General features: G+C 46.5%; 1 protein-coding gene across 2 annotated transcripts in view; it reads right to left on the bottom strand.

Moving 5' to 3' along the window:
* Positions 1-25,066, bottom strand: part of CYTH3 (cytohesin 3) — a 63,024-nt gene extending 37,958 nt beyond the window's left edge. Inside the window, exon 1 of one of the 2 annotated variants that reach the window (XM_087878543.1) lies at positions 24,797-25,066. In XM_087878543.1, the coding sequence (XP_087734669.1) occupies positions 24,797-24,845 (49 nt within the window). In that variant the 5' untranslated portion in view covers positions 24,846-25,066. The remainder of the gene's footprint in view (positions 1-24,796) is intronic. The other variant, XM_087878544.1, reaches the window with a different exon arrangement.
* Positions 25,067-26,367: the final 1,301 nt, after the last annotated feature.

Below are 26,367 nucleotides of genomic sequence, written 5' to 3'. Positions count from 1 at the left end.
GTTATAATGTACCAAGAATAAACAAAGTCCGGCAACGGTTGGCAACCAGCCCAGAAAACAAGATACGATAAGACACTCACTCTCCAAAATGCTCTGTAATAATTACACGTCGTTTCCAGCAAGAAATTACTAACAGCATGCGACTTAAATAGGCTAAGGGAGTAACCAATTATCCTCAAACCTTACTCTCGAGGAGACCTCCTCCTCCTCCTGAGTAGCCACTCCTGCCTTTTGGCAGCTCTGCGTGCCCGAGCATTGAGGAGAGGCTCCTCCACTTCACTCTCTCCACTTGAAGGAGCCTCTGGAGGTTCTGAAGGCCCAGGCTGAATCTCTGCCTCTGGCACCACATCCTCTTCAGCCTCCTCGCTGTCCGATGTGAGCACTGGCTGCGCAGGCTGTTGGCGCGACCCCACACCAGCCTCCTCGTCGTTGGGATCAGCCACGATCCGCGCAGGCCGCTGGCAGGCCACAACAAAGCCACAGTTTACAATTTTGTATAGTAAGAATCCCTACTAGAACAATTCAAACACGATGGTTAAACCCAAACTCAGTGCGATGACGAACCGCAGATGTAATCCATCTGTGTTACAGCGGAATTAGTTCAAGGACTGTGGTTAGTTTTAAACCGTAGATGTCAATGGACACTGGAGATGTAAGCATAGTGAGGTGAAAAATATGTAACACACATACCGCATCAGGCTTTGAAAAAGTAGGATTTTGGTTTTCTGGGGTTGTTTTTATTCAGCAATATTTGATTAGCCGTTGCTCAATTAGTCCCGTTTTTGGGTTTAAGAAAATAGACAAGGGAGCATGGAGAATCAACCTCAGGGGAAAAAAAAACAAAGCAACTCACAGACAGATGGAGAATCACCAAGGATCCATTTTATTTATTTAGTTAGTTAGTTAGTTTGTCAAACATGTACGAGATAACAGGAATAAGTATAAACATGGATATGAACACGGGAAATGGATACGAATAAATGGGGACAGTAGGACAGGGATGGAAGGCACACTGGTGCGCTTATGCACTGTCCCTTAAAGACCTCTTAGGAATGGGGTGAGGTCAACAGTAGACAATCTAAGGTTAAAGTTATGGGGGTTGGAGAAGAAACCACAGAGTCAGGTAGTGCATTCCAGGCATTGACCACTCTGTTGCTGAAGTCGTATTTTCTGCAATCGAGTTTGGAGCGGTTTACCTTGAGTTTGTATCTATTGTATGCTCGTGTATTGTTGCGGTTGAAGCTGAAGTAGTCATTGACAGGTAGGACATTGTAGCAGATAATTTTATGTACTACGCTTAGGTCAGACCGTAGGCGGCATAGTTCTAGGTTGTCCAAGCCCAAAATTTCAAGCCTGATGGCATAAGGGATTTTGTTGCAATCAGAGGAGTGGAGGACTCTTCTCGTGAAATATCTCTGGACTCGCTCGATTGTATTACTGTCCAATATGCAGTGAGGATTCCAGGCAGACGAGCTGTATTCGAGAATTGGTTTGGCAAAGGTTTCGTATGCCCTACTTTGCAGTACAATGTTACCAGAGAAGAAGCTTTGCAAGATTAGGTTGCCAACTTTTAATGCCTTTTTGGCAATGCTGTTACAGTAAGCTCTGGCACTTAAGATCGTTTGAGATGAGTACTCTGAGGTCCTTGACAGAGTGAGGGTCATCTATGAAGTCGTATCCACCCAGCTTCTATTTGGTGTTCTGATTTTTTTTTTATTTTTTGCCAATGTGTAAAACGGAGCATTTTGTGCATCTGGGAAAGTGTCCCAAACATTCAAAAGTGTCAGAAGGGTGTCGACCAAGTGTGAGGGGACTTGGACCTATTTCTTCCATACTTCTCTTTGAACAAGGTTTGGATAGGAAGGAAGTCTGTCTACTTCTGTCCAAGGAATGCTCAAGACGAGAAAATAAATGAGTCTGCAGTTGTGTGCAAAGTTCACGAGATAAGATACCACCTTCAACAGAAACCACCCCAAGATAAAAATGTCCTGAGCTTTGGCTGAAGGACAATTAGCTTTCAGAAGAATCAACTACCCAGATACGAGTGAGGTCACGGGGCTCAATTTAAACCAAGAAATCAAAGAACGAGAGGTTTGTTAATGCCTTCTTTCCTTTTTCTACATTAGAAATGGTAATTCGGTGGCAAATTTTAAAAAAGAAGGAGACCCTTCATCGTTTTTAGGGCATCCTTGAAGTTTCTGGGCAAAGCCCACAAACTCTATGATGTACATCCTCGACTTATAACCGTTTAGTGACCATTCAAAGTTACAATGGCACTCAAACTGCCCAAGGAGCTGCTGATCCAGTTCTACAGAGGAATTATTGAGTCTGTCATCTGCACCTCCATAACTGTCTGGTTTGGTTCTGCAACCCAACAAGACAGACACGGACTTCGGAGGATAATTAGAACTGCAGAAAAAACAATTCCTACCAACCTGCCTTCCTTTGAGGACCTGGATATTGCACGAGTCAAAAAGAGGGCTGGGAAAATATCTACAGACCCCTCGCATCCTGGACATAAATTGTTTCAACTCCTACCCTCAAAACGACGCTATAGAGCACTGCACACCAGAACAACTAGACACAAGGACATTTTTTTCCCTAACGCCATCACTCCGCTAAACAAATAAAATGAAGGGGAGGGGGGAAAAAACCTTAACCAAAAATGCAATCCCTTACCAAGAATATTAATACCACATGTTACTAAAACAGGCAAGCTCGCGGCGTGCAGAAAAAAAAGTAATAACAAAAAAAAAAAAGACTAACACACCAACCCCTCCCAACTCCACCAACAAAGATTGTTGATATGTCCAAGCGAAAGAATTTCAATTTAGCCCGAAGGAATGAAAAAATGTGTTTCCTGAAAACAATAATTCTTCTTGGTGTCTCAGACATAAGAAAGGGATTTTTTTTTTTAGTTGCTGCAGCTAAATTAAGAGAACAGGGTCCTGCATTTTCCACATGTTTATCCTATTAGAGAATAGCCTCAAATCTCTTTCGACAAGAATTCCATTTTTTCTCCAAGACATATTATTTTCTACAAAGTCCTTTTTACCTTCTGCAGCTCAGAGAGTGCCCAACGTTTAACAACCGGGGCCAATTTTATCAAAAAATTTTGCCACAGTTGCTAAGTGAATCATGAGGTTATTAAATGAATCCGTCTTCCCCTGTTTGACTTTGCTTATCGGAAGCTGTCTGGGATGGTCACAAATGGCATTCACATGACTCCAGGATGCTGCAATCATTGTAAATGTGTCGCCGGTTGCTAAGCTCCTGAATATTTCTGATTTAACAGACCAAATACCCACGGCAATTCAGACCTCATGACATCATTCTCAAAATGAACCAAATCAGGTCACTTATGTGATGACTTCCATACCTGCCCCCCAGGTCATGAAAGGGCATTGTTTGTGCAAAGATGCCATTACAGCAATGAGTTAAATCAGAAGCCTCAGATTCTCTGATTTAACAGACCATTGGAAATAACGGACACGGCAAAATGGTCCGCTAAATCCAGGCTCTGCTACATCACAGTCCACTAAATCAAGGTTTCCTTGCCTAAGCGACGGTGATTGAGTCAGTACGGTTTCCTGAGCAAAAGCTAAACAAAACATAGCATGGCATAGCATAGCATTAAGCGTGAATATAATGGAGCCCTTCCCCTGGCAGTCAAATGTCACTTTGTGGCTGGATCAACTTCCTCAACCTTGGGATGCTGACATTTGCAGTCTGGCCGGAGTATGTAGCAAACAAGAAAGAAAGAGGAAAAAAAAAAATCTGGCTCCTAGCAACTCAGGAGAAACCAGAGTTTCGATTCTCGTCTGCTTTAGAAACAGATCCAACATGTTTTTTTTCACCTTCTGCTTTTTAGCTAGGGAAAGAACATATTGGCCAGATCTCCTGCCAGGAGGAAAGATTAAGAGAACAAATAGGGACACTGTATATCCTGATGTCACTTTGGAAATGAAACAACCCATCATTGGCACGAGGACCTCATCGTGGCACACACAGAAGCATCATGGCTTGTACCGGGCACCCGTGTCAGGCGTGAAGGAACAGGACCACAGTTTAGGTTCCAGTTAATAATATTTATTGCTCAAGTCTATACATAAGAATGTAGTCAGCTAACGTTCAGCACTAAATTGGTTCTAGAGAAGAGTTAATAGATTTCAAGACAGAATAACAGACTTGTTATTCTGTTATTCCAACCCCCTGCTCAAGAAGGAAACCCTATAGCAGTGATGGCTAACCTTTTTGCCGTCACGTGTCAAAAGCGGGGGGGAGATCCTTTGTGGGAACGCAATGATTCCAGGCTGATTCCTCTCTTGACTCTGCCCCCAGCTCTGCCTCTTCTTCTCCTACAACCAATGACTCAAAGTGCTGTCGTTGGAATGGAAAGGCAAAGCACCTTAATTTTCCTAAATCGCATTGCTGAACTCCCCTTCAAGGGATTCAGAAATGTGATGTTTACAAGTAGTCCTCGACTTACAACAGCTGACTTAGTGACCGCTCAAAGTTAGAGCAGCACTGAAAAAGTGATCTAGGATCATTTCTCACACTTATGATGCAACATCCTCCATGGACACGCGATCAAAATTCAGATGCTTGGCTCCTGACTCACATTTATGACGGGGAGCAGTGTCCCTGGGACATATAATCAATCCCCTTTTGCATCCTAAGTCGATGAGGAAACCCGGTTCCCTTTACATTTAGTGTGACTAATTTAACAACTGCAGGTACTTAACAAACGTGGCAAGAAAAGTCGTACAGCGGGGCAAAAACTCACTTAACAAACGTCTCACTTCACAATATAAATTTGGGACTCAATTGTGGTCGTATGTCAAGGACAGCCTGTGTAAGTTGCGGCCAATATATAATATCTTCGTACGGAGCCCAGCTTCCATTAGAACCCCCAGCCAGGAGAATGAATTCAGAGCAGGGCAAGTGATTTTGATGGCACCATGGCGGATGGAATGTGCCAATGCTATAATTAGACATAATTAGATTGCATTGCAACACCTAATTATAGTTCCCGGATGCATATTATTAACTGCTATGCTAACGCAGCCTCTGACAGCCCAGGGATTACATACGTATAAGAACTTCGCCATTTTAGGACCTTAAAAGCAGAAGGAACGGAAGGATGGATGGTATTTGGTCATTAAGTCTACTTAGATGCCCCTTGGAGACAAGGTTGACTCTGGTTGGGCCAGGATCTTTTTTTTTCGAAGAATCTGGAAAAGATACAGATCCCCAAATTACATGCTGCCAACTCCATTAACTTCTTCATTTGTCCAATCCAGTGTCCCTTTTGGAAAGAGGAAGTCTGATGATTCAATCACACCACAAATAGAATCTCGAGAGTCAATTTCTGGATGTTTACGTTTTCTGAAGGACTAATTATTTTTCCTGCTCATCATTCAATTGCAGCATCTTCCTTCCTTTTTCTTCTTTTATTTCTATTTGGTGGCAAAGACTCTTAACAGATGGGGATATCTTCAGCCTTCCAGAAGTTGAGCATTACAACTCTCAAGAATCCCTCCCAGCCTCTCTGGTCAATGGCAGAGGATGCTGGGATTTGTAGTTCACTGATGCCATTGTTCTGACCTAGGCTTCCCAAGAGCACGAAGCAGACTCCTTGATCCCGACAAAAAATCCTTTTTATTAAGTTACTGTGAATTCCTCTCATTCACATCCAGCGAAGTCTTTCAAGGGTTGAACTTACACTCACAGACCTTATCTGGCTTGGAGAGCTGCCAGGCCGATATCTTCAACACTTGACAAGGAGTCTCGGAGAGTCACGAACCAATTAGGCGAACTAATTGTCTCCTGCAAACTCCCCTCCCCTTCCGCTCCTCTTTTATTCCCTCTGGGAGGGGCCATTCATTGTCCACCTGTGGCTTTACTCCTGAGTCGACCCTTGTTCTTTAGCTGTTCCCTTCATCTGGCAACTTTGCGCATGCACACACTGGGAACAGGCTCCAGCTGTTCATCTGCCTCACTGATGTCTGACTCCGAAGGCAGCTGATAACTGTCAGACGGCCCTGGCCCCCTCTCTGCCTCCGACGCAGAGCCCTCATCAGAGCCTTCCCCAGACTCCAGGACGGGCCCATGTTCCTCCCCAACCTCCTCACTGTCCGAATCTGCTGCCAGCTCTGCTGGCAGGCCACAACAGTCATGAGAGCCACAGGTCCCCTGCGCCTAACGTGGAAACCTGTAATTAACCGGTCCATCAAGGCATTTTCTCCTTTGAAAACACAATATTTTTTTTCCTCTTTCTCTAAAAGCAAAAATTTCAATGGAAAACACAGGCACTTCAGCTGGGAAGTACGTCGTTTCTTATGACCCAACGATTTATTTCATTCTGAAAGGAAAAAAAATTTTTTGAAGGCGCCAACCACGGGAAAAAAAAACAACACTAAATATTTAAACTGTGGGGTTGGTTTTTTGGTTTTTTTTTTAAAATTTATTTATTTCATTATAGCATCCGAAAAACAAGCCTGAAATGGAGAGGCAGATTTCCTGTTTGCTTTTCCTTGAATATTTTTACACGGTGTCATTTTTTTTCCCACCCTGCCCTCTTCCTTGAGAATTTTTACACAATGAGTTAGACTGAACCGCCACTAAACCAAGCTCATTCAGAAACAGAAAAAAATAATAATAATAAAAATCCCCTGACAGCTGGATCCTGTATTATTCCCAGATGTTCGAAAGCTATGTTTATAATGCTCAAGAGTCTAGCAAGCAGTGGGAAAATCTGACCTACATTATCATAAATTATTTTTTCCAACATGTGACCCCACCGTTTTTTCCTCTTTAGTCTTGTACATACACATGTGCCTTGCATCTGATCTTAAAAAATGAACTTTTTAAAAAAAAGTATAGAAATTCCTCCCATTAATTCATTCCATACAAAGGAACGGAGAAGAGCAACAAAGATGAATAGGGAACTGGAGGCTAAAACATAGGAAGAACGGTCGCAGGAGTTGGCTTGTCGATCGAAAGGTCGTCAGTTCAGCGGTTCGAATCCCTAGCGCCGTGTAACGGGGTGAGCTCCCGGGACTTGTCCCAGCTTCTGCCAACCTAGCAGTTCGAAAGCACGTAAAAAATGCAAGTAGAAAAATAGGGACCACCTTTGGTAGGAAGAGAACAGTGTTCCGTGCACCTTTGGTGTTGAGTCATGCCGGCCACATGACCACGGAGACGTCTTCAGACAGCGCTGGCTCTTCGGCTTTGAAACGGAGATGAGCACCGCGCCCTAGAGTCGGGAACGACTAGCACGCAGGTGCGGGAGAACCTTTACCATTACCTTAGTCTAGTGAAAAGGACGACTAGGGAGGACATGACAGCAGTCTTCCAATATTGGAGGGGCTGCCACAAAGAAGAGGGAGTCAACCTATTCTCCAAAGCATCTGAAGGTAGGACAAGAAGCAGTGGATGGAATCAAGAAGAGAAGCAACCTCGAAGTAAGGAGAAATGTCCTAACAGGGAGAAGAATTAACCAGTGGAACTGCTTGCCCCCAGAAGTTATGGGTTGCTCCATCACTAGAGGATTTTAAGAAGAGATTGGACAACCATTTATCTGAAATGGTATAGGACCTCCTGTTTGAGCAAAGGGTTGGACTAGAGGTCCCTTCCAACTCTGTTCTTCTGTTCATGCTGTAAACAATGGGGATGTCAGATCTCTCCTCCCATCCATTCCCATGACAGGAGAATTCAATTCCTCAATTCCTCAAGGCTTTCAGAAAAAAATGTCGAGTGAAATGGGAACGCAAGCAAAGCCTCCAGATTTCAAGGCGGTCTCCATTCTCTTTGAAAATAAGTCTGTCCAGCAGACACGCATATAAATAGGCATTCTGTTTTCCTAACTGGGCGATGCACCTTCTCTTTCCACACAATTAGCGGTTGAAATCTGACTTTTGTTAGGTAGGTTGCTATGAAACAGCAAGCACCAAAGCGCCCTTTGGAGACAAGCTGTAACACATACCCACACCGTAGTGCCCAAGGGTACACTTCTTGCTGATCTGAAATTCACACAAGATTTGCTTCACTAATCTAGCTCTAGAAATTTTGAGCAGTTCGGAGAACCGGTAGCGGAAATTTTGAGTAGTTCGGAGAACCGGCAAATACCACCTCTGGCTGGCCCCAGAGTGGGGTGGGAATGGAGTTTTTGCAATATCCTTCCCCTGGAGTGCGATGGGAATGGAGGTTTTGCAGTATCCTTCCCCTGCCATGCCCACCAAGCCATGCCCACCCCCTTCTTCTTTGGGGTAGCATCCCCTCAAATATTGGAAGACCGAAGGACTCATCGGTTGCTGTTTTCCAAGATGGGAACACCAACTCTCCCATAATGTAACGTGTCCCCGATACAAATGGCCCTTGGAATGTCCAAATGAAAAACAGAGCAAAATAATAATTGACCAAAAGGGCATTCAAAGTGTTATATAAGGCAAGAAATTTGCCTGCCCTCCTGCCTGAGTCAGCCGTTTAGGGTAAGTTAAATAAAAGCTCGGCTTTTTGCAATCACACATCCCCGGTTCCTTCCGTGTTTACTTGAAAACTGCCACAGCTGGACGTTTCTCAGGACAAAATGACCGGCCTTAGCCCGAACGAGCCCTACAATCTGGTGTCTTGGGTTTGGTTTAGCATGCCGTGGGAACCGAGCCAGGAGCCGCCCTCAGACAAATTCACCAAGCTGGCATTTACCAAACCACAGTTTATTGACTAAGCCGCAAACTGCTAACTTCACACGTGGCCCGAATCCATACTAAACAAATACCAGAGGTGCCAATAAATGGCGTCAAACGTATTTGGCCACCCTGTGAATCCAACGGTGAGAAACACTCCCCCCAAGATTTGTGTCTCCTGCACAGTCTCCCACCGTAATTAAGATCTGTTTTGCCGTCAGAGGCCATCTTAATCTAAACTTTTGATTACAGCTAGTCCTCGTTTTACAAGAGTTCATTTGGTGATGTATGTGACCGTTTTTCACACTTACGGCATCCCCATGGACACGTGATCAAAATCCAGACACTTGGCTACTGACCCATCTTTATGACGGTGGCAGTGTCCGAATAGGTTGTAAAAAAATGCATGCACAGCCAGCGAACCGATAGTAAACCGGTTCAGATTTCACCACTGACTTCTCCCCCGGAGCAGTAACTATATTGAATTCTACTGTACAGTGCAATATCAATGCAGCATCAGGGGTTTTCAATTCAATTGTATAGAATGCGAAGGGTGTGTATTTGGGTTTTATTTTTATAGTTATGATGTACATTGAAGACATTCAATTTCGTTGTACGAGGTGCAACGGCAATAAAGTAAAGTAAACAATGTACGTTCTCCTGCGCCAAATATTTCATTTCAGAGCAAGAGAGAGAGGCTGAGAAGAAAATACCTAACAGCTGTTAAGGTCCAGCTGCATACTTTCCAATTCGCTTGGACTGAACCTACATTGCAGCAGCCGATCTATAAACAATATTTGAGACACGCTATCGTCTTGAATGCAGTAGTTACATTTAAGGTTACCAGATGGCATGGAAGGGGATAAAGGATGTCTCGCCAGGATTTGCCCAACAGAAGCATCCAAGGTTTATCCTGTTGACCCACAAACTCTTCAGTTGGGGGGGAGGGGAGGGTTTCCACCGCAGCAGCAGGAGAATTCAGGGCCTGCAACTAGACAGTCCTAGCACACACACCTAGAATCCTGCATCCAGTTTTGGTCCCCACGCTATAAAAAAAGATGTGGAGACTCTAGAAAGAGTGCAGAGAAGAGCAACCAGGATGATGAGGGGACTGGAGGCTAAAACATACGATGAACGGTTGCAGGAACTGGGCACGGCTAGTCTAGTGAAGAGAAGAGATTGGACTGCATTTTTTTCTGGTGTTGTGAAGATCCCTAGATTTAATTCTATCTTGATCTTAACAGAGAGATACAATCAAGATCAAGGGAGGTACTAATACCACTCTATAAAGCCTTAGTAAGACCACACCTACTGCATTCAGTTTTGGTCACCACACTATAAAAAAGATGTTGAGACTCTAGAAAGAGTGCAGAGAAGAGCAACCAGGATGAATAGGGGACTGGAGGCTAAAACATAGGATGAACGGTTGCAGGAACTGGGCATGGCTAGTCTAGTGAAGAGAAGGACCAGGGGAGACAGGATAGCAGTCTTCCAATATTTGAGGGGCTGCCCCAGAGAGGAGGGAGTCAAGCTATTCTCCAAAGCACCCCAAGGCCAGACAAGGAATAATGGGTGGAAACTGATCAAGGAGAGATTCAACCTAGAAATAAGGAGAAATTTCTTGACAGTGAGAACAATCAACCGATGGAAGAGAAGTTGCCTTTGGAAGCTGTGGGAGCTTCATCCCTGGAGGCTTCGGCTGTTGTGTGAATGCTGCCAACGATGGTTTTGCAGAGATTACGTGTTGAATGTGAGACAAGACGCTTTTTACGGAGCCAGAAAATCTTTTAAGTTCCGGAGATATTTGTGCAGCCAAAAATTTTCAATAGAGTTGAACTATCCAAAATCAGATTTCCTCTCCGTTCTTGGATACTTCTGCAATTCTCCGACATATTTTTTTTTTTCCTGGAGAACTTAAAGGTCTGGAAACCTCGAAAAGCTAAAAAATATACGTTATTTATGATCCCTGAACTAAGCACTAAAAGAAAGTACTGAGAGGTTACAAAGCATTAAGAGTAAGTTAAAGGGGAATACGAAGCTTCTTCCGGAAATGCAGGCAGGAAGCATCCAGTTCTTCTGTGTAATTAATCAAAGGGATAAATTACAGATATTTTCCTATAAGGGCCAGGCAAGATTAATCTATATAACTGGACATGCCAAGGGTTTTCAAAGAGCTCACATTTCTCCCCCTTCCACGTTAAATTTAAGAAGGATTTATTTTTGTAAGCTGGATGCAAATAATCATCTCAAGCAGCTACCCTTTTTTAGCCTGAGTTTCAAAACCGTCAGGGCTGAGAATGAGAAACGAAACAGCTGATATATTTAATTATAGAAAGAATTGCATTCAAAAGGGCCAGCCGGAGACTAAAAAAACAAACAAACCTGAGAATATTGGCTTTTGTTAAAAAAAAAACGTTCGGTCCGTAAGGCTACGGCTACGAAATATTTACATCCACATTCTGGAATTCAAGACACAGGTGTAAAAACACCTCTGCCTTTCTTGCCATTTCCCGACTCTCAAATATTGCAGTTGTTCAGAATATTTGCAGGGGACTCTTTCCAAAAAGGGCCAAGAGCTGAGCAGAAAGTGGGAAAGTGTCTTTAAAAACTGCACTTCCCGTTATTAGTCAAATTCAAAAGAGTTGGTTGCAGGTATGTATTTTAAGTCCCCGAGAATGACGAACAAATCAAGAAAATGGTAAAATGGAAATGATACATCAAAAATACAAACATTTAAAAGAAAAAAAACCCCAAACCAGTAAAAATGGAGCAAAATTCACTTAACAAAATCTCTCGCTTAGCAACAAAAATTTGAGGTTGAGAACTGTAATTGTGCTACCTGTCTTTTTCCCTATGTGTTTGCATTCTGGTGGAAAAACTATATTAATTCAGTATTGCCTAAGTGTGCTTGTGATATCTGCCAACTCGCAAAGCATTCCTGGCCTGCTCTCGAGTTGCCATAGGCAAGGGGGATGGGAAACCGACGAAGCAGCCGGCAGCGGAAGACAGGACTGCATTCCAGACAGATCTTTCTCAAGGCTGTCTCCCAGGGTTACCCACAGCGGCCAGAGGGGAGTGATCTCTACAACCCACGAAATTGCTCCGTTGGCGAATGTGATTGATGACACATCCTGGGGGGAGGGGGGAAACAGGGTCATGACTGGGGCCGTAAATTACGTGGGGTCAGAGTTGGCTTCATATGATAACGTGCGGACATGGAGTTCCTAATAAATAACTGGATTTCTTTTGAAGCTTGGCTCGAGGCTCATAATTTAATTAGGGCACCTGTCAGAACCCTGACAAAATTTGCATTACGTGTGCTTTGCAAACAAATACCTGCAAATAATATAATCTGCACACAGATCTTCTCGATGCATGAAAAAAGAAATGGGTCAGCCCCACTACAGTAGACAATACCAGGAAATCAACTCCACGGGAAAGCTTAAACTACTTTGATTGAGATTGGCTATAAAAACAGAATCTTGCTCTCCTGATTGTGTTGAGTCTCCTCTCCTTTTTAATATTGTATTCCATTAGGGAGGCGTCTGTCTGAGCCACTTCCAAACGTTATTTCATTGCTCTGGAGTTTTAAAACACGTTTCCGCCCCTTATGCCTAGGTAAACGTTCCTACATATAGGTAGTAGTCCTTATAAAGGAGAATATTTGTAGCTCAGGGTTGAAATGAGGGGTCCTTGGTGGTCTCTGAACTTGGTGGCTTTCTTGCAGACGTTTCATGACCCAACTAGGGAACATCATCAGTGCTAGAAGGGAGTGGTTTTGTGGATGGAGAAGGAGAAGAGGAAGAGAAAGGGGGAGGAAGAGTAGAAGGAAGAGGAGGAAAAGGAGGAGAGGAGAGGAAAAGGAGGAGGAGGAGGAGGAGGAGGAGGAGGAGGAGGAGGAGGAGGAGGAGGAGGAGGAGGAGAGAAGGGGAGGAAGAGGACCGGAGGAAGAAGACTATGAAGCTACCACAACTTCTGAAGACAACTTCTGTTCCACTGGTTCATTGTTCTCACTGACATAAAATTTCTCCTTATTTCCAGGTTGAATCTCTCCTTGGTCAGTTTCCATCCATTGTTCCTTGTCTGGCCTTCAGGTGCTTTGGAGAATAGCTTGATCCCCTCTTCTCTGTGGTAGCCCCTCAAATATTGGAAGGCTGCTATCATGTCTCCCCTGGTCCTTCTCTTCACTAGACTAGCCAGGCCCAGTTCCTGCAACCCTTCTTCATATGTTTTAGTCTCCAGGTCTTTGATCATTTTAGATAGATTCAGATTAACAGAGTTGGAAGGGACCTTGTAGGTCATCTAGTCCAACCCCCAGCCCAAGCAGGAGACCCTACACCATTGCTGACAGATGGCAGTCCAGTCTCTTCTTGAAAGCCTCCAGTGATGAAGCTCCCACAACTTCCGAAGGCAACTTCTGTTCCATGGGTTGATTGTTCTCACTGTCAGAATGTTCCTCCTTATTTCCAGGTTGAATCTCTCCTTGTTCACTTTCCATCCATTATTCCTTGTCTGGCCTTCGGGTGCTCTGGAAAACAGCTTGACTCCCTCCTCTCTGTGGCAGCCCCTCAAATACTGGAAGACTGCTATCCTGTCTCCCCTGGTCCTTCTCTTCACTAGACCAGCCATGCCCAGTTCCTGCAACTGTTTGCATTTTAACAAATTGCATTGGTGCCTTCTTTGGGTTCTCTAAAGGACCGCTCCCACCACAAAGTTTCACAAACTTCCAAAAGGAAACCGAATAAATCCCAACGCAGACGTTCACTCCAGACATAAATACAAGCCTTCGTACTTCGTAGCAACCAAACAGGTTGAGCTGTTTCCTTCTTCGGGTAAATCTCCAAGGAGCAGCGGAAGAAAAGACAAAAAACCAACAGGCACATGGCTTTCTCGCGAACGGCATGTGTCGGCTGCCAAGGAAAAAAAGGGAAACACGGCCCTGCCAAGCCATATTTCGCTTTACGGAGCATCTGTCAGCTCAAGTGAGCTGTCAAGTGCCTTGAGTAAAAAGGCAGGGATTAGTAGGGACGGTCAGAGGAGGAAAGAATTAAACCTCCCAAAGGACAAGGAAACAAGGGATGGAAACTAAAAAAAGATGTGGAGACTCTAGGAAGAGGGCAGAGAAGAGCAACAAAGGTGATTAGGGGACTGGAGGCTAAAACGTATGAAGAACGGTTGCTGGAATTGGGTATGTCTAGTTTAATGAAAAGAAGGACTAGGGGAGACACGATAGCAGTCTTCCGATATCTCAGGGGCTGCCCCAAAGAAGAGGGAGTCAAGCTATTCTCCAAAGCACCTGAGGGCAGGACAAGAAGCAATGGGTAGAAACTCATCAAGGAGAGAAGCAACCTAGAACTAAGGAGAAACTTCCTGATGGTGAGAAGAATTCATCAGTGGAACAACTTGCCTCCAGAAGTTGTAAATGCTCCAACACTGGAAGTTTTTAAGAAGATGCTGGATAATCATTTGTGTGAAGTGGTGTAGGGTTTCCTGCCTAAGCAGAGGGTTGGACTAGAAGACCTCCAAGGTCCCTTCCAACTCTGTTATTCTATTCTATTCTATTCTATTCTATTCTATTCTATTCTATTCTATTCTATTCTATTCTATTCTATTCTATTCTATTCTATTCTATTCTATTCTATTCTATTCCATTCCATTCCATTCCATTCTATTCTATTCCATTCTTCATTCCTCTATTGTATTCTATTGTCTTGTCTTGTCTTGTCTTGTCTTGTCTTGTCTTGTCTTGTCTTGTCTTGTCTTCTATTCTATTCTATTCTATTCTATTCTATTCTATTCTATTCTATTCTATTCTATTCTATTCTAAACTAATCAAGGAGAGAAGCAAGCTGGAATTAAGGAGAAACTTCTTCTAACAGTGAGGACAATTACTTCTCTCCTGCAACAATTACTTCTCTCCAGTCTCGTGCGACATTTTATCGAAGGAAGCAGCTTTAGATGTTTCCATCAAAGCTGCTAAAGACAGACCGAACTATGGCCACGTGAATACTTTACTGGTGGACTTGCCTCCAAAAGTTGTGGGTGCTCCAATGTTGGAGGTTTTTAAAAAAGAGGTTGGATAACCATTTGTCTGAAGTGGTGGAGGGTTTCCTGCCTGAGCAGGGGGTTGGACTAGAAGACCTCCAAGGTCCCTTCCAACTCTGTTATTCTGTTCTGTTCTATTAATTTTTTTACCCCGACTAAGAAATGCCAGAGGAAAAGTAAGCTGTGGATGGCATTTCTGCTGTAGCTCCATCGAAGGACAGAAAACTCCCAGATGTTTCTTTGTCTTCTTTTTGGACACAGAGAAATCTTCCCTATTCATGGGTTATTTCAACAGTTCTTAGCTGGAAAACTCCTGAATTGGGAAGATCTCTTTGTGTCTAGGGGATGCAAAGTAGCTAAGATGCTGAGCTTGTCGATCAAAAGATCGGCAGTTCAGCGGTTCGAATCCCTAGTGCCGCGTAACGGGGTGAGCTCCCGTGACTTGTCCCAGCTTCTGCCAACCTAGCAGTTCGAAAGCACGCAAAAAAAATGTAAGTAGAAAAATAGGGACCACCTTTGGTGGGAAGGTAACAGCATTCCATGCGCCTTTGGCATTGAGTCATGCCGGCCACATGACCACGGAGACGTCTTCGGACAGCGCTGGCTCTTCGGTTTTGAAACGGAAATGAGCACCGGCCCCTAGAGTCGGGAACGACTAGCACATGTGTGCAAGGGGAACCTTTACCTCTATGTCCAGAAAAAGATAAGAGGAACATCTGGACGTTTTATGTCCTTCAATGGAGCTACAGCAGAAATGCCATCCACCTCTCAATTTTCCCCTACCTTGAAATAATAAAATCATATCACAATAATGAAGCTCAAGGATCACTGCTCCGTAAAAAGGAAAGGACACCCTGACGAAGCGAAAAGAGAGACGTAGAGAGGACTACATCAAAAATGTGGCTGTGTGTGCGAGCACATTAGAAGTGTGAAAATAAAAGGAAACCACATCAAGAGGCGCTGCTTGTTCATTCTGCAACACTTCAGAAAGGTGAGACAAAAGACTTCTCCCTTCTGTAGCATCTTCTGTCTCGTGCAACATTTCATCCAAGGATCTTCTCTAGATGTTTCCATCAAAGGTGCTAAAGATGGACACCCATGGCCACATGAATCTTATACTGGTGGGTTTCCTCTCACCGAAAGAAACAATTTATCTGGGTGCAATTCAAGGGTGCTGGTTGTCACCTTTGAAGTCCTTCATGGCTTGGGAGCAGGTTACCCGTTTAATGAAAAGAAGGACTAGGGGGGACATGTTCCAACATCTCAGGGGCTGCCCCAAAGAAAAGGGAGTCAAACTATTCTCCAAAGCACCTGAGGGCAGGACAAGAAGCAATGGATGGAAACTGATCAAGGAGAGAAGCAACCTAGGAGGAATTTCCTGGCAGTTACAACAATGAATCAGTGGAACAACTTGCCACCAGAAGTTGTGAATGTTCCAACACTGGAAGTTATTAAGAAGAGGTTGGATAACCATTTGTCTGAAGTGGTGTAGGGTTTCCTGCCTAAGCAGGGGGTTGGATAGAAGACCTCCAAGGTCCCTTCCAACTCTGTTATTCTATTCTATCTGAGGGACTGTCTCTTGCCAGTCACATCTACCCAACCCACCAGAGCAGAGAAGCAGGGAATGCTGCAGGTCCGATCCCCTAGGGAGATACACCTGGTGGGACCCAGAAGAAGGGCCTTCTCTGTGGTGGCTCCCTCTCTCTGGAACATCATTCCCCCCCCAGAGATTAGAATGGCCCCCACTCTAATTTTCTTCCGGATGCCGCTGAAGATCTGGTTCTGCCAGCGGGCCTGGGGAACCCAGACTGGGATGAAGCCCATTCAATGGCTCTTGTGATGTGCTGTCACTGGGGTGGGGGAGGTTCTTACATTAGTTTATTATTCTTTTTTATTGTTCTTGTTTTATATATGAGGTTTTTATATTCCTGTAAGCCACCTTGAGTCACCATGTGCAAATAGGTGGCAATATAAATCTAATGAATTAAATAATGAAGGAAGGAAGGAAGAAAAGAAAGAAAGAAAGAAAGAGGGAAGGAAGGAAAAAGAAAGAGAGAGAGAGAGAAAGAATAGGAAGGAAGGAAGGAAAAAGAAAGCAAGAGAGAGGAAGAGAAAAAGAAAAAGGAAGAAAAGGAAGAAAAGAGGAAGGAAGGAAGGAAAAAGAAAGAGAGAAAGAAAAGAAAGGAAGGAAGGAAAAAGAAAGAGAGAGAGGGAGAGGGAGAGAGAAAGAAAAGGAAGGAAGGAAGGAAAAAGAAAGAAAGGAAGAAGGAAAGGAAGGAAGGAAGGAAGGAAGGAAGGAAGGAAGGAAGGAAGGAAGGAAGAAAGAAAGAAAGAAAGAAAGAAAGAAAGAAAGAAAGAAAGAAAGAAAGAAAGAAAGAAAGAAAGAAAGAAAGAAAGAAAGAATTCCCTAGACCAGCGTTCTCCACCTGTGGCCCGCAGACTCCTGAGGGGCCGCGATGTCCTCTCGTTTGAAGAAATATTACTATTTATATGTTGAGTTATGTCTGGCGGGGTTTGTAAGTATGAAAAACGATCCTAAGTCACTTTTTTCGGTGCCCTTGTAACTTTGAACTGTCACTATATGAACTCTCGTAAGCGGAGGACTACCTGCACCAAGTTGGCACCTCTGCGCAAAGCCCAAAGAAACAATTTGCAAACCACAATTCCTGTGATCATCCCACCGTCCATCTTTCTTTTTTTTTTTTTAGCCTGTTGGGAAAACTCAGCTTGTATTAGAGAGAGGTGAACCACTTTCCCGCAGCCCCACATTCTTGGTTTCAACCTAGCGAGCCGCCATGTACATTCAACCCTGTGATTATTTTTTGCAATCCAGAGCGCACCGGTCGACAGAAATATTTTAAATATTTACAGAAAGCAATCGTCGTTGTGATTGCTTAACTCGGTCTTTCTTTTTTTTTCTAGTCCTCTCTTTGGTCCTCCAGTTTTGGTAGCCGACCAAAAAAAAAAAGGCTTAAACCAACACTGACCTGGTTTGTACAGTATTTCCTCTCTGCAGCTGTCTGAACAGCTGGGGAAATAGATGCTGCGGGAGATAACTATGGCAGCCCTGTTTGTTTATAGACTCCTTGGCGCACGCCTTTGATTCATTGCCTGCATATTTTTCCTCTTCTTCTCCAGATAAACGCGCCACACCTACTACTAAGTTTCGGAACTCGGTTTCTCGCATCGGGATTGCCCGCCGTCACAAAGCCACCATGACTCATCCGCCTCTCGGCAACGACGGACGGATGTGACAGATCCACATCCCAACGAGCACAGTCATGCCACTTCGCTGGAAGGAAGCCAAGGTTCAATGCATACCTCTCTATCGTGCCGATCGTTTAAAGGGCCTTTTTAAGTCTTATGCGTTTAAAATCTATATTTAAACGTACAATTACCCTGTTTCCCCGAAAATAAGACCCAACCGGAAAATAAACCCTAGCATGATTTTTCAGGATGCTCGTAATATAAGCCCTAAACCGCACCCCCCAAAAGGGCTTGGTGGCTCAGCAGATTGATAGCATTGTGATTAACACCAGCTGTCTGCAATTACTGTAAGTTCGAATCTCACCAGGCTCAAGGTTGACTCAGCCTTCCATCCTTTCTAAGGTAGGCAAATTGAGAACCCAGTTTGTGGGGGCAATAAGATGACTTTGTATAAATATACAAAAGGATGAAGGCATTGTAAGCCGCCCTGAGTCTCCGGAGAAGGGCGGCATATAAATCAAATTAAAAAAAAAAAGCTGCAGTTAAGATTGTCAGCCAGATGGAGGCATTTAGTACCGTATTTCCCCCCAAAATAAGACCTAACCAGAACATAAGTCCTAATACATCTTTTGGAGAACAAAATTAAATCTTATTTTCAGGGAAACACGGTAGTTCTCAACCTACAACCACTATTGAGCCGAGAATTGATGTGGCTAAGTGAGAAATTGGTTAAGTCAGTGTTTCTCAACCTTGGTAGCTTGAAGATGGGTGGACTTCAACTCCCAGAATCCCCCAGCCTGGCTTGGGGATTCTGGGAGTTGAAGTCCACCCATCTTCAAGCTACCAAGGTTGAGAAACACTGGGTTAAGTGAATTAGGGCTCCCCCCCCCACTTTACAACTTTTCCTGCTGCAGTTGTTAAATTAGTCACCCGGTTGTTAAGTGAATCTGGCTTCCCCGCGGACTGGGCTTTGTCAGAAGGGATCACCATGTGACCTCGGGAACACTGCGACCGTCATAACTACGAGTCAGTTTGCCAAGCGTCTGAATGTAAATCGTGTGATCGGGGGGGAATGCCGCAACGGTCGTAGGTGAGAAGAACGGTCGTAAGTCAGTTTTTTCCCCGTGCCGTTGTAACCTCAAACACTTTCATATGGGCAGGCTTCAACTCCCAGAATTCCCCAGTCAGCATGGGGAATTCTGGGAGTTGGTTAGGTGCTGATTTGGAGAATTCTGGGAGCTGAAGTCCACACGTCCTCAAGTTGCCACGGTTGAGAAATGGTAAGACCAAGAGTGGGCTGCTGGGGGTTCGCAAGGGTTCGGGAGAACCTCTAGCTAAGATTCTGTGCAGTTCGGAGAACCCCCAAATCCCACTCGTGGCTGGTCCCTCCCACCCCACCCTGCCCCTCCCAGGAGTCCCCACGGGACCCGTTTTGGATACAGATAAGTGCAGGCCTCACAGGAAGGATGAAAAACGGGCCTACCGGAAGTTTGGGAAGACCAGAAACGGGCCCATTTCCAGCCTCTAGAGCCTGGGGAGGCCGTTTTTGCCCTCCTAGAGGCTCAAAAAAAGCCTCCGGAGCCTGGGGAGGGCAAAAATGTCCCCCCCCCACCATGGTGCAGGAGGCCAACTAGGCCACGCCCACCATGGCCACGCCCACCCAGCAACCGGGCAGAGAACCCCTTGCTAAAATGTTTGAAGCCCACCCCTGGGTGCGCCATATACAAATGATTGCGCACTCGTTCAATTCTCGCATCGCAATAAGCCACTGCTTGTTTAATCAACGCTCGCAGAGAATCCCACCCACCCACATCCGCTAGGCCAAAAGCTTAACCCGCCATATCATGGCCTACTGAACAAATCATGATTAAATCAACCTTTAGTAAGATGGTACAAACTGACAAGTAAAACCAGCCACCAGGAAAGAAAGAAAAAAAAGAGCAGAGCAATGAGTGCCCTCTGTCCCAAAACAAGAAACAACCATTTATGGCTGGCATCGATACCACCAGCACGAATCGACTCTACGAAAGCACCAACCTTTGTCTCCAGCCAGCCCCGATGGCCTTCTAACCATCTTCCTCCATATTTCTATAGGATCTTTATATCCAGGCCTAATCAAGCATTCATTCATGACTTTTTTTTCCAACCCCGGACACAACTAAGCTTTTATTTTTCTTCTTTTCAGAAACAGTTGACCCTTCATGGGGAGATGCAGTGCAGGAGGGGTGAGGGGGGGGGAAATCCATAATTTAGATTACAGCATATAAAACAAAATCTTAATTGTCTTCCCCGCTGAATGGAGGACAAAACCCCAGGCTCCCTGCAGCTGGATTCTCCCCGAAGGACTCCCTTCTCTCCCACCAGAAAGTCCCCAATTCGTGGCATTTCTTCCAACAAGCTGCTGCTTTATAGCAAGAGGCCTCTGGAGAAAGGGGTCTTCGGCCCACCCCCCGTCTGAAGAAAGCTAATGGGGAGGGGGGGCATGGATGGGCGGCGAACAGCTGGAATGTTGGGGAAACCAAAGGCATCGGAAAGCGAGCAGGAATGGAAATATTGGCCTTCGAAGGGGAGAGAAGGAAAGGATAGGCAGGGATAGGTTGGGTGGGTGGGCTTGAGTTTTATTTATTTACTTATTTTTTTATAAACGACGTGAGGCAGCAAACAGGTCTAATACTCCCTCTTCTTCCTATTTTTCCCCCCCCCCAGAACAACAACCCTGTAAGATGGATTTGAGCTGAGGGTCTGCCCCAGTTTAATATTTAATATTTTTAATGTCAAATTTAATATTTAATATTTTTGACTGCCGGTTCTGTGGGTGTGACTTGGTGGGCGTGGCAGGGGAAGGATACTGTAAAATCTCCACTCCCACCCCACTCCAGGGGAAGGATACTGTAAAAGCACCATTCCCTCCCCAATCCAAGGGAAGGTTACTGCAAAATCCCCATTTCCTCCCAATCAGCTGGGACTTGGGAGGCAGAGAATAGATGGGGGTGGGGGCCAGTCAGAGTTTTTACTACCGGTTCTCTGAACTACTCAAAATTTCCGTTACCGGTTCTCCAGAACTGGTCAGAACCTGCTGAAACCCACCTCTGGTATGACCCAATGTCACACAGCTGGGTTTCATGCCTAAGGCAGGACTAGAACTCTCCATCTCCTGGTGATTGATCGAAAGCCACCTAGCCAGCTTTCTTGCCTAAAGCGGGACTAGAACTCTCCATCTCCTGGTGATTGGTCCAAAGTCACCCAGCTGGCTTTCATGCCTAAGGCAGGACTAGAACTCTCCATCGCCTGGTGATTGGTCCAAAGTCACCCAGCTGGCTTTCATGCCTAAGGTGGGACTAGAACTCTCCATCGCCTGGTGATTGGTCCAAAGTCACCCAGCTGGCTTTCATGCCTAAGGCAGGACTAGAACTCTCCATCGCCTGGTGATTGGTCCAAAGTCACCTAGCTGGCTTTCATGCCTAAGGCGGGACTAGAACTCTCCATCGCCTGGTGATTGGTCCAAAGTTACCCACTTGGCTTTCATACCTAAAGCAAGACTAGAACTCTCCATCTCCTGGTGATTGGTCCAAAGTTACCCACCTGGCTTTCATGCCTAAGGTGGGACTAGAACTCTCCATCGCCTGGTGATTGGTCCAAAGTCACCCAGCTGGCTTTCATGCCTAAGGCGGGACTAGAACTCTCCATCGCCTGGTGATTGGTCCAAAGTCACCTAGCCAGCTTTCATGCCTAAGGCGGGACTACAACTCTCCATCGCCTGGTGATTGGTGCAAAGTTACCCACCTGGCTTTCATGCCTACAACAAGACTAGAACTCTCCATCTCCTGGTGATTGGTCCAAAGTCACCCAGCTGGCTTTCATACCTAAGAAAGGACTAGAATTCACTATAACCTGGTTTCTAGCTATGCTGGCTGGAGAATTCTGGGAGTTGAAGTCCACAAGTCTTAAAGCTGCCAAGTTTGAAGACCTCTGCTTTAGACCAAACCTTGAAGACACCCTTCCTTGCAACAGTTTTTAGGGAAATCTCTGCCTTGGATAGGTAAGAAAAGACAGCTTAATTACAGCTTGGCCCCAAAACCCAACTCCCCCCCCCCCAAAAAAATTGACCCAGGCATCTCTGCTTCTCCAGATGTGCTGAGCTACAGATGTTTTTTTTTTGTTCTCAGCATGGAACTGAAAAAAAAACCAACAACCCAGATCCGATCTCCCAAATATGGATCAGCGGGCTTTGATGTTATGCAGATGAAGGAAAGTTGTTTGGGGTTTTCGATTGCTGTGAGAATCCAAGGTTGTTCTTTAACACATTGGCCTATTAATTCAGAGGTGTGTGTGTGTGTTTGTGTTTAAATGTGAAACTGGCCTGAAACTGCAGTGACTGCAATTCTGGCCATTCGGGAGAACAAAGGCCAAAAACAGCATTTTATCTCTAATCATGGTTAAGCAACAGAAGAAGGAATGTCCGAGGAAAAGGCCTGGTTATTTTTAATTTATTATTTTTTTTCCAATGCTGGCTTATCGAAATCAAGAAAGATCCCGGAGCTGCAAATCAAGCGGATTTTTTAACAAACCAAGCAGAAGAACCAGAAATTTGGAGCGAGTAGAGGGACAGGGACGTTTTAGTAATCAATTCAGTTCAACTGAGGCCACCAAGAGCCCGGATCAAAAAAATCTTCAGCAGCGTCAGAAATCACATGCACAAAATTGCAAAGAAAGAAAAAGAGCATGCAATCTCGTGTGTGCGGATAGATAGAAAGAAAGACAGGTTGGGGGCAGAGTCCATGGGAGGTGGGGGGGTTGAGAACAGAATTGGGGGAGGGGGTGTCTAGGGCTCAGAGACCCACCTGGCCAGAGAAACCCAAAGGCACCGAAAGACAATTTCTCATGAAAATCACCACTTCTCACAACTATTCACAGCAGGTTGCCCAAAATTATTAAGCAAGCTTGCCCAAACCTTGAAACTCCCTCTAGCTGCACCCCAGGGACAAAGAGACCAGTGGCTCTGTGACTTCAGCTGGACTCCAGCTCCCATCATCCTTGACCCAGAACAAGAGTGGCTGGTTTGAATCACAGGCTTGCCAGGGTGGCTGTGTCCCACAAGAGAATCCACCTCCACCAGCCCACGACCGTGGGGATCACACACAACCCTAAACCGCGACAAATAATAATAATAATAATAATAATAATAATTTTATTTCTATACCGCCCTTCTCCCGAAGGACTCAGGGCGGTGTACAGCCAATTTAAAAACACAAGACACAACAATAATTAAAAATTAAAATAATTAAATAGATTTGGCCGATTTAAAACCCCAAAAATTTAAAATACCCCAATTTAAAATTATTAAGTTGACAAGCGCTTTGGCTGGCTTTTCGCCTTTCCCGTGTCAAGCCGGATCGTGGGAACCGACCGAAGCGCGTTCACCATCCTTCCACCCGCACAAAAAAACACCAAACTCCCAAATTGGGGGAGAGGGGAAAATCGCCTGCCGCCCCCCCCCTCCCGGGACTCTACTATGCCCGGCTCCCTCCTCCCCAGTACCCCCCCCAAAAAAGGCGCCCCCCCCCGCCCCAAGGATACCCGACGTTGAAATCTAGGAGAACTCCTCTGTACGCGCTCAGAGGCACTCTCGTCCGACCCCGGCACGCGGCAGACCCCTCCATTGGCGCCCCCTCCTCTCCAGACCACCAACCCCAAAAGGCTCCCCCGAGGAATGCCCAGCTTGAAATCTTGGGGTGCCTCTCTATACGCGCTCAGAGGTACTCTCGTCCGACCCCGGCACGAACGAAGATGAGAATAAACGCCTCCATCTGCGCTCCCTCTTCTCCAGTCCATCCACCCCCCAAAAAAGGCTCTCCCCAAGAATGCCCGATGTTAAAATCTTGGGGTGCCTCTCTGTACGCGCTCAGAGACACTCTCGTCCGACCCCGGCGCGAACGAAGATGAGAACAAACCCCTCCATCTGCGCTCCCTCTTCTCCAGTCCACCCCCAAAAAAGCTCCCCCCAAGAACGGCCGGGTTGAAATCTTGGGGTGCCCCTCTGTACGCGCTCAGAGGCATTCTCGTCCGACCCCGGCACGAACGAAGATGAGAACAAACGCCTCCATCTGCGCTCCCTCTTCTCCAGTCCACCCTCCAAAAAGGCTCTCCCCAAGAATGCCCGATGTTAAAATCTTGGGGTGCCTCTCTGTACGCGCTCAGAGGCATTCTCGTCCGACCCCGGCGCGGGACGGAGAGGGATAAAACCCTTCCATCTGCGGCTTCCTCTTCCCCAGCGCCCCAAAAAGGCGCTCCACCCAAGAACGGCCGGGTTGAAATCTTGGGGTGCCTCTCTGTACGCGCGCAGAGGCACTCTGGTCCGACCCCGGCATAGGACGGAGATGGGGGGAAAAAAACCCTTTATCTGCGCCTTCCTCCTCCCTAGTTCCCTCCCCCCCCAAAAAGGCACCCCCCTAAGAATGCCCGGCTTGAAATCTTGGGGTGCCTCTCTGCACGCGCTCAGAGGCACTCTCGTCCGACCCCGGCACGGGACGGAGATGGGGGGGAAAAAACCCCTCTATCTGCGGCTTACCTCCTCCCCAGTTCCCTCCCCCCCAAAGGCGCCCCCCGGCTTTGAAATCTTGGGGTGCCTCTCTGTACGCGCTCAGAGGCACTCTCGTCCAGTCCACTGGACTCCAGCTCCCATCATCCTTGACCCAGAACAGAGCGGCTAGTTTGACTCCCAGGCTTGCCTGCGGAGAGGGAGGGAGGGGGGGAAAAAAACCCCTCCATCTGAGCCCCCCTCCCCAAGACCCCTTTCGCCCGGAGAGGCTCGCCCGGCTCGGATTGCAACGCCAGCCGGGTCGGCCTTGCTGGCTCACCGGTTCCTCCTCCTCCTCCTCCTCCTCCTCCTTCTCCCTCTTCCTCCATGGTGGAGCAGCAACTCGGCTCGCCCGGGACTCTCTCTCTCTCTCCGCGGCTCCTTTGCTTTGCCGCCTCCGCCGCCGCCGCTTATGCAGCTGTTGCAGCTGTTTTCAGCCGCCGCTGCCTCGGCCCGCCCGGTTGGCTCGTCTGACCCGGTGCAGCCTCCGCGGAAATGGGCGGACGGTTGATGCCTCGCCTCTCCCCGCCGCCTCTGCCCCGCCTGCGCTGCGCTGCTCCAGCCAGGGGAGGGGAGGGGGGGATGCCCAGGGAGGGGGGGGAGGAGAGGGTGGGGGGGGGAGAGAGAGAGAGAGACAATTCAGGGGCACCTCTGCCAACCAATCACCGCCAGGGGGCAGCCCAGGGGGACCCAGAGGCCAAATGGGGGCTCTCCCACCCACCCCCCAAAAAAAACCGATATTGGGGTCTGGGGAAGATGGGCATCCTCTCCATCCATCGATCCCACCCCCCAAAGGAGTACCAAATTCGTAGGATTTGGTACCCCCCCCAAAAAATCCGATATTGGGGTCTGGGGAAGATGGGCATCCTCTCCATCCATCAATGTTTGTAGGATTTGGTCCATCCATCCATTTGGTACCCACCCACCCATCCCCCAAAAAACGATATTGGGGTCTGGGGAAGATGGGCATCCTCTCCATCCATCGATCCCACCCCCCAAAGGAGTACCAAATTTGTAGGATTTGGTACCCACCCACCCACCCCCCAAAAACCCGATATTGGGGTCTGGGGAAGATGGGCATCCTCTCCATCCATCGATGTTCATAGGATTTGCTACCCACCCACCCACCCCCAAAAAAAACCCGATATTGGGGTCTGGGGAAGATGGGCATCCTCTCCATCCATTGATGTTCATAGGATTTAGTACCCCCCCCCAAAGGAGTACCAAATTCGTAGGATTTGGTACCCCCCCCCAAAAAAAACTGATATTGGGGTCTGGGGAAGATGGGCATCCTCTCCATCCATCGATGTTTGTCGGATTTGGTACCCCCCCACCCCCCAAAGGAGTACCAAATTCGTAGGATTTGGTACCCCCCCCCAAAAAAATCCGATATTGGGGTCTGGGGAAGATGGGCATCCTCTCCATCCATCGATGTTCGTAGGATTTGGTACCCACCCACCCCTACCCCCCAAAGGAGTACCAAATTCGTAGGATTTGGTAGCCCCCCAAAAAAAACCCGATATTGGGGTCTGGGGAAGATGGGCATCCTCTCCATCCATCGATGTTTTTAGGATTTGGTACCCACCCCCCACCCCCCAAAGGAGTACCAAATTCGTAGGATTTGGTACCCCCCCCAAAAAAATCCGATATTGGGGTCTGGGGAAGATGGGCATCCTCTCCATCCATCAATGTTCATAGGATTTGGTACCCACCCCCCACCCCCCAAAGGAGTACCAAATTCATAGGATTTGGTACCCACCCACCCACCCACCCCAAAAAAACGATATTGGGGTGTGGGGAAGATCGGCATCCTCTCCATCCATCGATGTTCGTAGGATTTGGTACCCTGGG

This window comes from Pantherophis guttatus, chromosome 14 (assembly GCF_059756535.1).
Source record: "Pantherophis guttatus breed Tessera chromosome 14, ASM5975653v1, whole genome shotgun sequence".
In the NCBI taxonomy this organism is placed as follows: domain Eukaryota; kingdom Metazoa; phylum Chordata; class Lepidosauria; order Squamata; family Colubridae; genus Pantherophis; species Pantherophis guttatus.
This window is presented reverse-complemented; position numbering and strand designations above follow the sequence as displayed.